Source organism: Schistocerca serialis, chromosome 11 (assembly GCF_023864345.2).
Source record: "Schistocerca serialis cubense isolate TAMUIC-IGC-003099 chromosome 11, iqSchSeri2.2, whole genome shotgun sequence".
Taxonomy (NCBI): domain Eukaryota; kingdom Metazoa; phylum Arthropoda; class Insecta; order Orthoptera; family Acrididae; genus Schistocerca; species Schistocerca serialis.
The window spans coordinates 183,565,739-183,583,978 of NC_064648.1; the positions used below are offsets into that span (position 1 = coordinate 183,565,739).

The following is an 18,240-nucleotide window of genomic DNA, read 5'->3' on the forward strand; positions in this document are numbered from 1 at the left end:
ACGTGCTCTGATAATTCTCTCTTGTATATCTTGCAAATAGTAAGTATTCACTGAATACAGCATATCCATGTAACATGCCATTGACATGTAAACACCATTCAACGGTTTCGCAATACAACCCTAATAGGAATGTTAAGACTAGAATCATTGAATCAAGTGAATGTGAATGATGTATTCCTTCGAAGAACAAATCGATACGCTTCCCATTTACGGAGAATGCCAACGAAATTCAGTGAGAGCTAGAGACTTATACGCTGAAAGATATCCTCAATGTACTCACCCTACACGTCACACATTTAAATATGTGTACGATAAATTGAGAACAACTGGATCTTTAAAGCATCGGAAACATATTCGACAAAGGAAAGTTACTAACGAGGAAACGGAAATTGGTACTCTCGCCACTGTGGTTCGAGAACCTTGTCTTAGTTGGCGTCAAAACGCAAGGGAATCTGGCATTAGCCAGAATGGTGTTGTTCGTGTTCTGCATTGGCATAAATATCATCCTTATAATATCAGTCTCCTTCAAGAATTAACTGGTACGGATTGTAGGCAGCACATTGAATTCTGCCGATGGGCTCAACTTCAGATTCAGACGGATGACTCGTTTATTAATTTGAATTTATTCACTGACGAGGCTACATTCACGAATCGTGGAAATGTTAATTTGCATAACACGCATTATTGGGCAACTGAAAATCCATGTTTGCTGTGGCAAGTTGCACACAAAAAACCGTGGTCAGTGCATTTACAGTGTGGGATTCTGGAGGACAGAATTACAGGCCCCTATTTCACGGAAGGACATCTTAATGGTAGGAAGTACACCACATTACTGCAAGAAACATTAGGTCTGTTACTGAAAGAAATACTTTTAGGAACAAGGAACAGAATGGGCGTCCAACACATTTTTCGCTGATGACTAGAAATGAGCTGCAGAGACAATTCCCAAATCGTTGGATTGGATGCAGAGGAGGTTTGTCATGGCCGGCTTGTTCACCAGACTTGACACCTCTGGAATTTTTCTTGTGGGGATTCGTAAAAGACATTGTTTATAAAGACGTTCCAACTACACGTGAAGATATGTGAGTGAGAATTGTCAGAGCATGTGCTTCGGTAAGTGCCGACATGATAAGGAATACCACTCAATCCGTGATAAGAAGATTGCAGCACTGCATTGATACCAACGGTCATCACTTCGAACACCTTCTGTAAATGGACGTTCGTGCCACCCTTGTGACCTTTGTCGACCTTCAAAGACCTTACTGTTACACACTGGATTCATCTCAATACCTGCTATCAGAAAATAAGTACCAAACTATAGCATCCCATTTTAAAAAACAAAGTTGACCTTCATATTTCTGAAGTGATCCCACCTAGCAACAGAAAACTAATGTCATATTATGGCCCCCATTGTCCCATGCAACTTTTCTCCCACAAGCTTTTCAGCTCATACTTTCAGAGTTATTCTTGGTGGCAATAGTTAGCGACTCACCCTGTATTAATGACCTACCAGGCAATATTAGTAGTAACCTCAGACTGTTAGCAGATGATGCTTTTGTCTGTAGTGATGTATTACTTAAAATAAGCTGCATAAATTCTCTGGCATCTCTTGATAAGATTTCAAAGTGGTGTGTTTATTGATAACTTGCTTTAAATGTTCAGAAGCATAGAACTATACACTTCACAAAAAATGAAAGAAACATACTCTGAGGTAACTACTTGTAAGTACCAATGGTAATCATTCAAAAACTAGCTAGGAGTATATTACAACCCCTTATATATTGCCCTTAGGGACTGTGGAACCAATAGTAGACTAATTACACCACATATACGGGCATATAAGCAGTCCCACATTCCATAGGTGAATTCAACTTGGAACAAATTTTTTGTGCAGTGGAAAATATCCTATATCACACACTTCACAATAGTTTGCAGATCGTAGATTGTATGTAGATGTAGATAATATTGTAGCAGCATGGGTGGCAAACATTGTAGAGGGAAACCAAGGCCTGACTACAATATACAGGTGTAGTAATTACTCATCGGTAAAGAGGATTGCATGGATTAGATTAGTGTGGAGAACTGCATCAGACCAATCCTCGTACTGTGCACCAGAAACAACATGTTCATGTTTGTGAGGTGTGTATGTTTGTGCAGTATGTATGTGTGTTTCTGTGGTGTGTCTGTCTTTGTACAGTGTCTGTGCTAATTTCCATAGTGTGTGTATGTATTGGCACAGTATGTTTTTGTTAGCTTGAAGGGGAAACCAGATGGTGCTATGGGTGGCCTGCTAGATGCTGCTGCCATAGGTCAAACAGATATCAACTGCGTTTTTTTTTTTTTTTTAAGAGGAATCCCCATTTTTTATTACATATTCGTGTACTACGTAAAGAAATATGAATGTTTTAGTTGGACCACTTTTTTTGCTTTCTGATGGATGACGCTGTAATAGTCATAAACATATGGCTCACAATTTTTGATGAACAGTTGGTAACAGGTAGGTTTTTTAAATGTAAATACAGAATGTAGGTACGCTTGAACATTTTATTTCGGTTGTTCCGATGTGATAACATGTACCTTAGTGAACTTATCATTTCTGAGAACGCATGCTGTTACAGCGTGATTACCTGTAAATACCACATTAATGCAATAAATGCTCAAAATGATGTCCGTCAACCTCAACGCATTTGGCAATACGTGTAACGCCTTTCCTCTCAACAGCGAGTAGTTCGCATTCCGTAATGTTTGCACATGCATTGACAATGCGCTGACGCATGTTGTCAGGCGTTGTCGGTGGATCACGATAGCAAATATCCTTCAACTTTCCCCACAGAAAGAAATCCGGAGACATCACATCCGGTGAACTTGTGGGCCACGGTATGGTGCTTCGACGACCAATCCACCTGTCATGAAATATGCTATTCAATACGGCTTCAACCACACGCGAGCTATGTGCCGGACATCCATCATGTTGGAAGTACATCGCCATTCTGTCATGCAGTGAAACATCTGGTAGTAACATTGGTAGAACATTACGTATGAAATCAGCATACATTGCACCATTTAGATTGCCATCGATAAAATGGGGCCCAATTATCCTTCCTCCCATAATGCTGCACCACACATTAACCCATCAAGGTCGCTGATGTTCCACTTGTTGCCATCGCGGATTTTCCGTTGCCCAATAGTGCATATTATGCTGGTTTATGTTACCGCTGTTGGTGAATGACGCTTCGCCGCTAAATAAAGCGCGTGCAAAAAATCGATCTTCGTCCCGTAATTTCTCTGGTGCCCATTGGCAGAACTGTACACAACATTCAAAGTCGTCGCATTCCTGGTGCGTAGAAATATGGTACGGGTGCAATCAATGTTAATGTAGCATTCTCAACACCGACGTTTTTGAGATTCCTGATTCTCACACAATTTGTCTGCCACTGATGTGCGAATTAGCCACGACAGCAGCTAAAACACCTACTTGGGCATCATCATTTGTTGCAGGTCGTGGTTGACGTTTCACATGTGGCTGAACACTTCCTGTTTCCTTAAATAACGTAACTATCCGGTGAACGGTCCGGACACTTGGATGATGTCGTCCAGGATACCGAACAGCATACATAGCACACGCCCATTGGGCATTTTGATCGCAATAGCCATACATCAACACAATATCGACCTTTTCCGCAATTGATAAACGGCCGATTTTAACACAGGTAATGTATCACGAAGCAAATACCGTCCGCACTGGCGGAATGTTATGTGATACCACGTACTTATACGTTTGTGACTATTACAGTGCCATCTATCACAAAGCGAAAAAAGTGCTCCAACTAAAACATCTATATTTCTTTACGTACTACACGAATATGTAATAAAAAATGGGGGTTCCTATTTTAAAAAATAGCAGTTGATATCTGTTCGACATATGGGAGTACCATCTAGCAGGTCAACCATAGTGCCTCTAGTTTCCCCCTTCAAGCTAGACAAGTTTCGTTCTTTTTCTCCACTTGATGCTTATTTTGAGATATTTGGCCTGGTCACTATCAATGGACCACCCAGTATGTGTATGTATATGTTTATATTAACAGTGTATTTAAGGGACGTACCTATTTTCGTACTGTGAGTACGTAGGCATGTTCATTATGAATATACGCATGTGAGGTATGTGTTATGTATTTATGCCATTAGTGAGCTTGTAGACAAGTGAACTAGTTGGTAGACAGAGTGGCTACACTGTAGGAATATTTATACATAAATAAAATTGTAGTTTCAACCTTCATACCAAAGACTGAAGCAGCATAGGAAGCTGTCTATCCTGTGCAAGCCTCTTCATCTCTGAATTACTACTGCAACCTACATCCTCCTGAATCTGCTTACTGTATTCATGTGTTATTTTTACCCACTACTTCCTCCTCTCCTCCCCCCCCCCCCCCCCCCCCCCCACACACAAACACATATGCAGACACATTTGTCCAATACTAAATTAGCGATTCCCTGATGTCTCTTAATGTGTTTTGTCAACCAATCTATTCTTCTACTCAGGTTTTCCCATAAATGTTTGTCTCCAATTGTGTTCAGTACCTCGTAGTTAGTTATGTGGCCTAGCCACTTAATCGCCAGCATTCTTCTGCAGCACCACATTTCAAAAGCTTCTATTCTCCTCTTGTCTAAACTGTTTCACTTACATACATGGTTACACTTCACACTTATACTTTCAGAAAAGATTTCCTGACACTTAAATCTGCACTCAGTGTTAGCAAATTTCCCTTCTTAGGAAGTGATTTTGTTGCCATTGCCAGTCTACTTTTTTATTCTCTCTATTTTGGCCGTCAGTTATTTTGCTGCCCAACTAGCAAAACTAATCTACTACTTACATGTCTCGTTTCCTAATTTAATTCCACTACATTTTGTTATCCTTGTTTTGCTTCTGTTAGTGTTCATCTTACACCTTCCTTTCAAGACACTGTACATTCCATTTAACTGCTCATCCAAGTTCTTTGCTTTCTATGACAAAATATACGCCCCCGGTAGCCGAATGGTCAGCGTGACGGATTGTCAATCCTCTGGGCCCGGATTCGATTCCCGGCTGGGTCAGGGAATTTTCTGGGTGTTGTGCTGTACTCATCATCACCCTATCATCCTCATCAACTGCAGGTCACCAAAGTGGTGTCAAATTGAAAGACCGGCACTCGGTGAACTGTCTGCCCAATGGGGGGGCCCTAGCCATACAATTAAATAAATATGACAAAATTACAGTGTCATCGGCAGACCTCAACATTATTATTTCTTCTCCCTGAAATTTAATTCCTATTCTAAATTTTTCTTTGGTTTCCTTTGCAGCTTGTTTAATATACATATTGAATAACTTCGGGGATAGGCTACAACCCTGTCTCACTCTCTTTACAATTACTGCTTCCCTTTCACACCTCTCAACTCTTATAACTGTCATCGGGTTTCTGTACAGCTTGTAAATAGCCCTCTGCTCCCTGTATTTTATCCCTGCCACCTTTAGAATTCGAAAGAACATATTCCAGTCAACTTTGTCAAAAGTTTTCTCTTAAGTTTACGAATGCTATAAATATAGATTTTCCTTTCATAACCTATCTTCGAAGGTAACTCACAGGGTCAGTATTGCGTCGCATGTTCCTACATTTCTCCAGAATCCCAACTGATCTTCCCTGGCATCAGCTTCTATCAGTTTTTCCATTTATCTGTAAAGAATTCATTTTAATATTTTGCAAGCATGAGTTATTAAACTGACAGTTCAGCAGTATCAAAATTATCTGTAAATATGTTTGTAATAAGTGCTATAATTAAATTCCTTTTATTTCGTGAATTGCTAAAACACTTTTAAGAAACTTTTGCTGCTGTAATTCAATTTGTCATTTCTCTCAGACAAAGGGTGGTACTTTTTAGCCCCCATGTGAAGGAAGTAAACAAAAACAGCAAGTGATAGTTTCCACTCAATTCCATTCACAGGTACCGCACCGAGGCAATGCGCCAGCGGATTACCACCGGAGTCCACTCGCCGGGCCGCTTCCGCGTGCTGGGCCCGCTCAGCAACAGGCCCGAGTTTGCCGAGGACTTCGCCTGCCCGCTCGGCTCCCGCATGAACCCGGTGCAAAAGTGTCAGGTGTGGTAAGGAATACGACGGGGACGCCACACTGCCGGACGCCCGTCGACGGCTGCTCCGGGCAGCCGACACTTGCCACACGCGTGCGACTTCACACTGCACGGACCTTCTGACTCGGTGCTATTGGTTCTCCAGAAGAAAAGGGAATCTGAGTGCAGTCAGTGGCTGGCCGACCCTCCGACTACGGAGTTCCGTTTACGTGCGACATTTACCGTGTGTACCGTGAGGCTGCGGCCTTGGAAGGGACCGGCAGACGTAACTGCGGAGCGTCGGGAGAAGACAGTCCGGTTGCTACGGTTTCAGCACATCCTCAGTTGAGGTTGCCAACTGTGTGCAAGCACGTATTTATATCCTAAAAACCTCCTCCTCTTTAGGGTGGACAAATAAATCTGTATGCAGAAGCACTTATCTTTACTCTAAATGTTTAATCAATAATTTTAGATAATACTTCCTTTTTTACAAATATTGCATGTTCATTTTTGTGGAGTAATATTGCACAGAAAAAGGGCGCCAATCATGACTAAGTTATGAGAGAAAAAGACAAAATTTATTGGACAAAAGGTAGTGAAGTGATCATTATTGTCATTTAAACCAGTGTAATGACAGAATGGTCTATGACCAAAAATATTCACTGTCTCGTTGGCTTGAAGCTAGACCAGCTGCGTTTTGGAGGTGAGAAAAGAGCTAATCAGATATTTTTGGTTAATGAAGTAGAGACGAGGATCATTCTTTAGAGAAACATAAAGAGCACACTGCTCGATTTGTTGCTCGCTCTGTTCAGCAAAAAGCTGAAAACACAAACTAGGCAATAGCCTTCCTGCAACAGTCAACAGAGAAGTGAATGACATGGGATGAATCCAGTCTAGGAATTGTTACACCCAATAAGCAGAACAGTCTAATAAGTTGTTGTTGGAGAAGCATTATGGTCTGTGGAGTTTGCAAATTGCAAACTAATTCTTGGTAATATACAATAAAGGCTGCAAGGTCACTGTAATTAAAGTAGTCCAATGCACTAAATAATGAAGGGAATTGTCAACATTGAGGTAGTCTTATTCTGATGTAATTAGTGTGATCATTGAGGAAATGCTGAAAAAGGTGCTACAGTTTTTAAGAATGAACCACAGATGAAGAAAACTTAACTTTTTAATTTTTAATGGTGCTATGGATATTTATTTTGTTGTTATGGTAGTAACATTTGGAATAAGTGCCCAGTGATCATAGAAAACAACAGATAAGAGTGTTTGTTAACTGAAATTGGGCTTACTGTTAGTCCTTGTTAAAGGATACAACTTGTAGGGAGACTGAGTTGTGTTCTAGACCACTTTAACTGCTCTCACTGTAAATCAGAAACTCCATAAGCTAAAGAAATGTGGACTGATAGTATTGTAACAGATGTATCCATCCAAAATTTTCCCAGTCCTACATAATCTACTAGAACAGAGAGAAAATACACTGTTCACTGCCAGAAAAGCATGAGGAAGAAATCGTGAAAATTTCTAAAAACTCGAGTTTCTACTTAAAAGTGGTTTTACTTACAGATTGACAGAACTTGATTCAACACATCAGTTAACTCTTGGCTGCAAATAATAAGCATCATTTTGTTACTATTAATTTCTGAAACTTTGTTGCTGTGAATTGCATCGTCAATGGTAGGTGATACCAATACCAGCCATTCCCCATCCTGTGCCCTTTGCATATGGGGTAACAGAATATAGCCTGGTGGTACACCTTAGTATACACTCTATTATCTTAACTAATCCTTATTGAGCCTACACGAGATAAACAATGGATGCAGCAGACCCTTCACACAGATTTCCTCTCATACCAGGTCTCCAAACTGGCCTGACAGAATTTTGGTAGTACAATAGGCTCCAAGTGCCTCAGGTATTGATGCAGCACTTTTCAATGGATTTTACTGGCCTACTATGTTTCTCTACAAGCACGTCTCCTGATTTATCTTGACGTATGCTCTCATGCTTACACAATTAGTATCCAAACACTGGAGCAGTACTCTAGAATTGGCCGCACTGTCTTTGTATGTGATTTCCCTTACTGACACACTACACTTTTCTAGAACCCTCACAGCAAGTCAAAGTCTTCCATTTGCCATTCCTATTGCTAATTTCATGTGTTCACCCCATTTAATATCACTTCCCAGTATTAATAATTAATATTTCAATGACATGACAGGCTCTTGAAGTTTATTGCTTATGACTAAATTGATAATTTCAGGGTTTTGACCAAGTGCCTTATCCTGACTATATCACAAGTATTGTCCTGTTCACTGTAATGATATCTTCTGTGCATCCACAAAGCTCTTCCAATAGTTAATACAATTTACTGCAGCAGTAGTGACCAGTGAAACTTCACTAATGGAATAAAAATATGATTATGCCTTTTCGTAATGATCCTTAACGAGACGGGCAGAGATGAAATGAAGTAATTAATTCCTTCACTACTAGCAGACATCACGCATTTGACTGTGTTCCAGCATCTGCGTGGTGCTTCACCTCCTCTCAAATATTATGTAATTGCTAACTACCAGCACGCCTTTCAATTTTCTGCACATTATTACTCCTAATTAAATGTTCGCACGAGTGTTCCCGTCAAATTGTGGTAGAGTCACCAATACATTTTATACACTGATACCATAACTTTTGCATCTTCAAGAACAGCAAAAATGTGTGACTGATTTACAAATTACTAACATATCAAAACAGTCTGTAAAAAAAATGATCTCATATATGTAGTACTGAAAGTGTGGTCTGATAAATGTTAAATGCTTTTTGTTCATGGTACGTGAAACATGTAGAACTGTCAGACGCTGCACTGTATATCACTGAACATTTATTGATATGTAATTGTGCCCGGTCTGTGGTGAAATGTCGAATCACACGTGGAGGGAACACGGATGCCATCAGAAGTGTAGCACACTGCACTGGGTGTGAGAGAGGTCGTATCGTCTGCCTCATTTACATATCTAACATTTCACGCACGGCAGGAATTTGGAGTTGCACGTAAACAAACATATTTATAAGTCACTGTTATGTGTCGCATCATACGTGTGACACAGCACATCGTGTATTATGCCTAATTTATTTGAGTGTATCACTTGTAAAGGTTATCTCATTCTTATTTCTGTTTTGCCTTGAGATGGGACCATAGTAAGTGCTTTATACATACCTGCTTTTGTATTCTTGTTTCAATAAAGATGACTTTTTGTTGTTGTTGCTATGTCTGTTTTCTTCTTTCTCTACCACCCTTGCCTGTCTGAATGTTGAGACCCACTTTGGATGCTACAAATTTGGCACAACAGCAGTGATTCCATGATTTTGATATATACAGGGTGATCCATTGATAGTGACCGGGCCAAATATCTCACGAAATAAACATCAAACGAAAAAACAACAAAGAACGAAACTCGTCTAGCTCGAAGGGAGAAACAAGATGGCCCTATGGTTGGGCCGATAGATGGATCTGCCATAGGTCAAACGGATATCAACCGCTTTTTTTAAAAATAGGAACCCCCATTTTTTATTACATATTCGTGTAATAAAGAAATATGAATGTTTTAGTTGGACCACTTGTTTCGCTTTGTGATAGATGGCGCAGTAATAGTCACAAACGTGTAAGTTCATAGTACCAAGTAACATTCCGCCAGTGCGGACGGTATTTGCTTCGTGATACATTACCCGTGTTAAAATGGACCGTTACCCAATTGCGGAAAAGGTCGATATCGTGTTGATGTATGGCTATTGTGATCAAAATGCCCAACGGGCGTTTGCTATGTATGCTACTCGGTAATCTGGACCACGACATCCAAGTGTATGGAACGTTCGCCGGATAGTTACGTTATTTAAGGAAACAGGAAGTGTTCAGCCACATGTGAAACATCAACCACAACCTGCAGCAAATGATGATGCCCAAGTAAGTGTTTTAGCTGCTGTCGCGGCTAATCCGCACATCAGTAGCAAACAAATTGCGCAAGAATCGGGAATCTCAAAAATGTCGGTATTGAGAATGCTACATCAACATCAATTGCACCCTTACCATATTTCTACACACCAGGAATTGCATGGCGACGACTTTGAACATCTTGTACGGTTCTGCCACTGGGCACAAGAGAAATTACGAGACAATGACAGATTTTTTGCATGTGTTCTATTTAGCGACGATGCGTCATTCACCAACAGCGGTAACGTAAATCAGCATAATATCCACTATTGGGCAATGGAAAATCCACGATGGCTGTGACAAGTGGAACATCAGTGACCTTGGCAGGTTAATGTATGGTGTGGCATTATGGGAAGAAGGTTAATTGGCCCCCATTTTATTGATGGCAATCTAAATGGTGCAATGTATGCTGATTTTCTATGTAATGTTCTACCGATGTTACTACAAGATGTTTCACTGCATGACAGAATGGCGATTTACTTCCAACATGATGGATGTCCGGCACATAGCTCGTGTGTGGTTGAAGCGGTATTGAACAGCATATTTCATGACAGGTGGATTGGTTGTCGAAGCACCATACCGTGGCCCGCACCTTCACCGGATCTGACGTCCCCGGATTTCTTTCTGTGGGGAAAGTTGAAGGATATTTGTTATCGTGATCCACCGACAATGCCTGACAACATGCGTCAGCGCATTGTCAATGCATGTGCGAACATTACGGAAGGCGAACTACTCTGTTGACAGGAATGTTGTTACACATATTGCCCAATGCACTGAGGTTGATGGACATCATTTTGAGAATTTATTGCATTAATGTGGTATTTACAGGTAATCATGCTGTAAGAGCATGCATTCTCAGAAATGATAAGTACACAAAGGCAGATGTATCACATTGCAACAACCGAAATAAAATGTTCAAACGTACCTATGTTCTGTATTTTAATTTAGAAAACCTACCTGTTGCCAACTGTTCGGCTAAAATTGTAAGCCATATGGTTGTGACTATTACAGGGCCATCTATCACAAAGTGAAAAAAGTGGTCCAACCAAAACACTCATATTTCTTTATGTACTACACGAAAATGTAATAAAAAATGGGGGTTCCTATTTAAAAAAATGCAGTTGATGTCTGTCTGACCTAAGGCAGCGCCATCTAGCGGGCCAACCATTGCGCCATCTGGTTTCCCCCTTCAAGCTAGACAAGTTTCATTCTTTGTAGTTTTTTCTTTTGACGCTTATTTCGTGAGATATTTGGCCCGCTCACTATCAATGGGCCACCCTGTATACTGAGTAGTAGCAATAGTAATAGTAGTTTTTTTCATCTGTTGGTTGTTTTACAAAGATATTGGGCATGTCATGATGTTACACTTTAACAATAAACAAATAAAAACATCATTCTTATATACAGGCATTTACACACTTAACAGATGTAGTTTCACAAGGACGTGGCAGTTAGTCTGGTGTGGTCATATAGTGGGATTCACCCGAGCATTTACCTGAAGTAATTTAGGGAAACCATGGAAAATGTAATTTTGTACAGTTTTATACTTGATTTATAAACCTATTACCCTGTCAACTCGGTTCTATCCACTACAGATGCGAAGATGATAACACAGTCTTGCCGAAACTTTCTGTTTGTTTCATCAGTATCATACTCTCCATTATTACAAATACATCTGCTTCTCACAGTGACTGAGAAAGAATTCCTACAGTTTGCAGCTGAATGACCTTATGATCTTATCAAATAATCAAATATGTTCTATTAAAATGATGAGAGTAATAAAAGTAATAACCGTCTGATTCTTGCTGCTGCGGAGTGAGGTGTAATAGACATAATGAGCATCGCTGACTGGTAAATGTACTCAGTGTACTCAAAACCCTCAATGCTTTGAAACGATCTTCACAATGAACATTATGCTGTTTGTGAACGAATGTTCTCCTACCCAGCAATTGGTTGTGGCAGTAGTGAGGCACGAGGAATCTTCTACGCTGCAAGAGTTTGTGCTGGGTTTGAAACATTCTCCCAGCAGGGGAGTGTCGTAGGACCATTGCTATTCACAATATACATAAATGACTTGTGGACAACATCGGAAGTTCACTGAGGCTTTTTGCGGATGATGCTGTGGTATATCGAGAGGTTGTAACAATGGAAAATTGTACTGAAATGCAGGAGGATCTGCAACGAATTGACGCACGGTGCAGGGAATGGCAACTGAATCTCATTGTAGATAAGTGTAATGTGTTGCGATTACATAGAAAGAAAGCTCCTTTATCATTTAGCTACAATATAGCAGGTCACCAACTGGAAGCAGTTAATTCCATAAATTATCTGGGAGCACACATTAGGAGTGATTTAAAATGGAAATAAGATTTAAAGTTGATCGTCGGTAAAGCAGATGCCAGACTGAGATTCATTGGAAGAATCCTAAGGAAATGCAGTCCGAAAACAAAGGAAGTAGGTTACAGTACACTTGTTCGCCCACTGCTCGAATACTGCTCAGCAGTGTGGGATCCGTACCAGATAGGGTTGATAGAAGAGATAGAGAAGATCCAACAGAGCAGCGCGCTTTGTTACAGTATCATTTAGTAATCGCGAAAGCGTTACGGATATGATAGATAAACTCCAGTGGAAGACTCTGCAGGAGACACGCTCAGTAGCTCGGTACGGGCTTTTGTTGAAGTTTCGAGAACATACCTTCACTGAGGAGTCGAGCAGTATATTGCTCCCTCCTACGTATATCTCGCGAAGAGACCGTGAGGATAAAATCAGAGAGATTAGAGCCCACACAGAGGCATACCGACAATCCTTCTTTCCACGAACAATACGAGACTGGAATAGAAGGGAGAACTGATAGAGGTACTCAAAGTACTCTCAGCCACACACCATCAGGCGGCTTGCGGAGTATGGATGTAGATGTAGATGTAGACATATCAAAATTGCGTGCTGGACCGGGACTCGAACCTGGAACCTTCACTTATGTTAGCAGTGTTCTTGCCGTCTGTTTTATTTTCTTGAGTGAGTGGGATCAAACTTGTTATCGCGAATGTTATGATTACTACCCAGTGATGCCGGCCGGTGTGGCCGAGCGGTTCTAGGCGCTTCAGTCCGGAACCGCGCGACCGCTATGGTCGCAGGTTCGAATCCTGCCTCGGGCATGTATGTGTGTGATGTCCTTAGGTTAGTTGGGTTTAAGTAGTTCTAAGTTCTAGGGGACTGATGGCCTCAGATGTTGAGTCCCATAGTGCTCAGAGCCATTTGAACCATTTTGAATAACCCAGTGATACAACTCCCCCCACCTCTTACTCTTTTTAATTTTTTTTTTTTTTTAGTAGAAAAGGTGAAATACAGAGGAGGAGAGAATGGGTTGAGATGGTACGTGATTTTATGTCATCGATTACAACGTTGAGTTAAATTTACAAAGAACCTGACAGTCCGTTGTTGCACCCCCTCTGTCCCGGATGCTTTCACTTATTTGGTTGGGAAGGGAGTCACAAAGTCACTGTATCCTTTGCTGAGGAAATCTGGCCCACCACTGTTGTAAAAGACCTCAAATATTGGCACTGGTACGGAATTGATGTCAGAATTGGTTCCACATGTGTTCTTTTGGGGACAGATCTGGAAATCTTGCTGGCCACAGGGGTACTTCAACATCACACAAACAGTTCAAAGAGACATCCGCCACGTGTGTACGAAGAGGGTCCCGTCGAAAAATGGCATCACAATGCTGTCGCACGAGGTAACAGATGATGACGCTGGATGTTTGCTACTCCACTGTGCCGTCAAGAGTTCCCTCAGTCAGTGTCACCCCTGACCTGAAGCCGTCCCAATGGCTTCCCACACCGTAGTGCCAGGAGTAACCCCACTGTGTCTGTCCAAAACATTGGAAGAACGGGGCATCTGGCACAGTCACCATCGTACTTGCCGACACTGGGTATCTGCGGCAGTGCAGAAACACGATTCAGTTCTGCTCGTCGGCAGTCCGTGCTCCGCGGTCACGGCGTCACCCCAAATGCAGCAGTCTGTGCTGTGCTGTTGACGGCAGCCTAAACGTGGGACGGTACTTCTCTAGTCTGGCTGCTTCTAGACTCTGATCAGTGGTGTGGAATGACCTCGCAACATTCTGCGAATCCATTGTTTTGTAGATCTTATAATTATATTTTACCCTGAGACATTTAAGTCTATTCTTTATCTGCGATAATGATTGAAGCGGAAGAAATGGATTGAAATTCGTACTGCGCTTGCTGAGCAGAAATGCTAACCATTACACCACCACAGAACTATAGTTAACATTGGTGCACGAACTACCCAAGTTGCGTGCCCTCTCGAACACAAACTTCAATTCATATCTTCCGCTTATTTTCCCTTACATTGTCACTACCACCAGGGTTCTCTGGCATTGGAACAGTAATTTCCCATTACGTCCAACACTGCGGTGCTATTCCGATGCCGGAGAGCCCTGGTAGTAGTGACAATGTAAGAGAAGAAGATACGAATTGAAGTTTGTGTTGGCGACGGCACTCAGCTTCCGTAGCTAGTGCAGCAATGTTAACCGAGTGGTGTGGTTGTGTAATGGTTAGCATTTCTACCTAGCAAGCAAACAGACCTGGGTTCGAGTCCCGGTTGCAGCACAAATTTTAATCCATTTCTTCTGCTTTAATCATTATCCCATTATTTTGTTCTCAGATGATAGGCACAGATGTGATTGGGTTACAATGTGGCTGTCTTTTACAGTTAACTGAATCCTCAATGAGAAGTTCCTATGCAGTCTGAAGCCAGGCCACTATCACTCCCGAATGCTCCACAAATCTGTAAATTGAATTATTTGATCAGCTGACCAAATTGAGACCTGCAACGAGCAGAAAATTGAGAATGCGCTAGGTGACGATCAGTTTGGCTTTAGGAAAAGTAAAGGGACGAGAGAGGCAATTCTGACGTTACGGCTAATAATGGAAGCAAGGCTAACGAAAAATCAAGACACTTTCATAGGATTTGTCGACATGAAAAAAGCGTTCGACAATATAAAATGGTGCAAGCTGTTCGAGATTCTGAAAAAAGTAGGGGTAAGCTATAGGGAGAGACGGGTCATATACAATATGTACAACAACCAAGAGGAAATAATAATAGTGGACGATCAAGAACGAAGTGCTCATATTAAGAAGGGTGTAAGACAAGGCTGTAGCCTTTCGCCCCTACTCTTCAATCTGTACATCGAGGAAGCAATGATGGAAATAAAAGAAAGGTTCAGGAGTGGAATTAAAATACAAGGTGAAAGGATATCAATGATACGATTCGCTGATGACATTGCTATCCTGAGTGAAAGTGAAGAAGAATTAAATGATCTGCTGAACGGAATGAACAGTCTAATGAGTACACAGTATGGTTTGAGAGTAAATCAGAGAAAGACGAAGGTAATGAAAAGTAGTAGAAATGAGAACAGCGAGAAACTTAACATCAGGATTGATGGTCACGAAGTCAATGAAGTTAAGGAATTCTGCTACCTAGGCAGTAAAATAACCAATGACGGACGGAACAAGGAGGACATCAAAAGCAGACTTGCTATGGCAAATAAGGCATTTATGGCCAAGAGAAGTCTACTAATATCAAATACCGGCCTTAATTTGAGGAAGAAATTTCTGAGGATGTACGTCTGGAGTACAGCATTGTATGGTAGTGAAACGTGGACTGTGGGAAAACCGGAACAGAAGAGAATCGAAGCATTTGAGATGTGGTGCTACAGACGAATGTTGAAAATTAGGCGGACTGATAAGGTAAGGAATGAGGAGGTTCTACGCAGAATCGGAGAGGAAAGGAATATGTGGAAAACACTGATAAGGAGAAGGGACAGGATGATAGGACATCTGCTAAGACATGAGGGAATGACTGCCATGGTACTAGAGGGAGCTGTAGAGGACAAAAAGAAGAGGTTATCACAGGAAAGGAATTTGTGGCGGGCCGCATCAAACCAGTCAGCATACTGATGGAGGGGGGGGGGAAGAAACGAGCAGTTCTGTCAGGCACTGAAAATGCTGTCTCAGGAGTAGATGGCATCCCCATGACACACACCGTGATCCCTCGACATCTGACGCTGTTTGCTCCCCCTTTGTATACCCTACTGGACCTAGTAACAATACGAACAACACTAAAGTACTTGGAGATTGCTTTATTTGTCACAGAGAATTGCAACTACTACCATTTACATACTCGCTGATGCGACTACGAAGCTAGATTGACATCCGGATATGTTTTCTGGGTGATTCACTTCTTACGCCAGAGTGTGTAGCTGTCTTTTCAGCTCTATTTCTGTGATTTTTATCTTTTTTGCTAAGAAATAATAATCCTCCAGGAAGAAGGAAGAAATTAACTGATGTACACTTTTTTATGTGGCTACTTGTGCAGGATGTAGAGGCTAATCTCACTAGGGGTAAGATAGATACTGCCTACAGGAAATTTAAAGAGACCTTTGGAGAAAAGAGAACCACTTGTATGAATATCAAGAGCTCAGATGGAAACCCAGTTCTAAGCAAAGAAGGGAAAGCAGAAACGTGGAAGAAACATATAGAGGGTCTATAAAAGGGCGACGTACTTGAAGGCAATATTATGGAAATGGAAGAGGATGTGGATGAAGATGAAATGGGAGATACGATACTGCGTGAAGAGTTTGACAGAGCACTGAAAGACCTTAGTCGAAACAAGGCCCTGGGAGTAGACAACATTCCATTAGAACTACTGACGGCCTTGGGAGAGCCAGTCCTGACAAAACTTATCATCTGGTGGGCAAGATATATGAGACAGGCGAAATACCCTCAGACTCCAAGAAGAATATAATAATTCCAATGCCAAACAAATCAGGTGTTGATAGATGTGAAAATTACCGAACTATCAGTTTAATAAGTCACAGCTGCAAAATACTAATGCGAATTCTTTACAGACGAATGGCAAAACTGATAGAAGCCGACCTCAGGGAAGATCAGTTTGGATTCCGTAGAAATGAAATGTTGGGACACATGAGGCAATACTGAACCCACGACTTCTCTTAGAAAATAGATTAAGGAAAGGCAAACCAACATTTCTAGCATTTGTAGACTTAGAGAAAGCTTTTGACAATGTTGACAGGAATACTCTCTTGCAAATTCTGAAGGTGGCAGCGGTAAAATACTGGGAGCGAAAGGCTATTTACAATTTGTACAGAAACCAGATGGCAGTTATAAGAGTCGATGGACATGAAAGGGAAGCAGTGGTTGGGAAGGGAATGAGACAGGGTTGTAGCCTTTCCTGGTTGCTATTCAATCTGTATATTGAGCAAGCAGTAAAGGAAACAAAAGAAAAGTTCGGAGTAGGTATTAAGATCCATGGAGAAGGAATAAAAACTTTGAGGTTCGCCAATGACATTGTAATTCTGTCAGAGACAGCAAAGGACTTGGAAGAGCAGTTGAACGGAATGGACAGTGTCTTGAAAGGAGGGTATAAGATGAACATCAACAAAAGCAAAACGAGGATAATGGAATGTAGTCGAATTAAGTCGGGTGATGCTGAGGGAATTAGATTAGGAAATGAGACACTTAAAGTAGTAAAGGAGTTTTGCTATTTGGGGAGCAAAATAACTAATGATGGTCGAAGTAGAGAGGATATAAAATGTAGACTTGCAGTGGCAAGGAAAGCGTTTCTGAAGAAGAGAAATTTGTTAAATCGAGTATAGATTTAAGTGTCAGAAAGTCATTCCTGAATGTGTTTGTATGGGGTGTAGCCGTGTATGGAAGTGAAACATGGACAATAAATAGTTTAGACAAGAAGAGAATAGAAGCTTTCGAAATGTGGTGCTACAGAAGAATGCTGAAGATTAGATGGGTAGATCACATAACTAATGAGGAGTTATTGGATAGAATTGCAGAGAGGAGAAGTTTATGGCACAACCCGACAAGAAGAAGGGATCGGTTGGTAGGACATGTTCTGAGGCATCAAGGGATCACCAGTTTAGTATTGGAGGGCAGCTTGGAGGGTAAAAATCGTAGAGGGAGACCAAGAGATGATTACATTAACCAGATTCAGAAGGATGTAGGTTGCAGTAGGTACTGGGAGATGAAGAAGCTTGCACAGGATAGAGTAGCATTGAGAGCTGCATCAAACCAGTCTCAGCACTGAAGACCACAACAACAACA

General features: G+C 41.3%; 1 protein-coding gene across 4 annotated transcripts in view; it reads left to right on the top strand.

Annotated features, from left to right (window-relative positions):
• The window catches only part of LOC126427381 (neprilysin-2), a 617,471-nt gene extending 608,107 nt beyond the window's left edge, over positions 1-9,364 (top strand). For all 4 annotated transcript variants that reach the window (XM_050089733.1, XM_050089730.1, XM_050089731.1 and 1 more), the window contains one exon: positions 5,977-9,364. In XM_050089733.1, coding sequence (XP_049945690.1) covers positions 5,977-6,139 — 163 coding nt within the window. In that variant the 3' untranslated portion in view covers positions 6,140-9,364. The remainder of the gene's footprint in view (positions 1-5,976) is intronic.
• Positions 9,365-18,240: the final 8,876 nt, after the last annotated feature.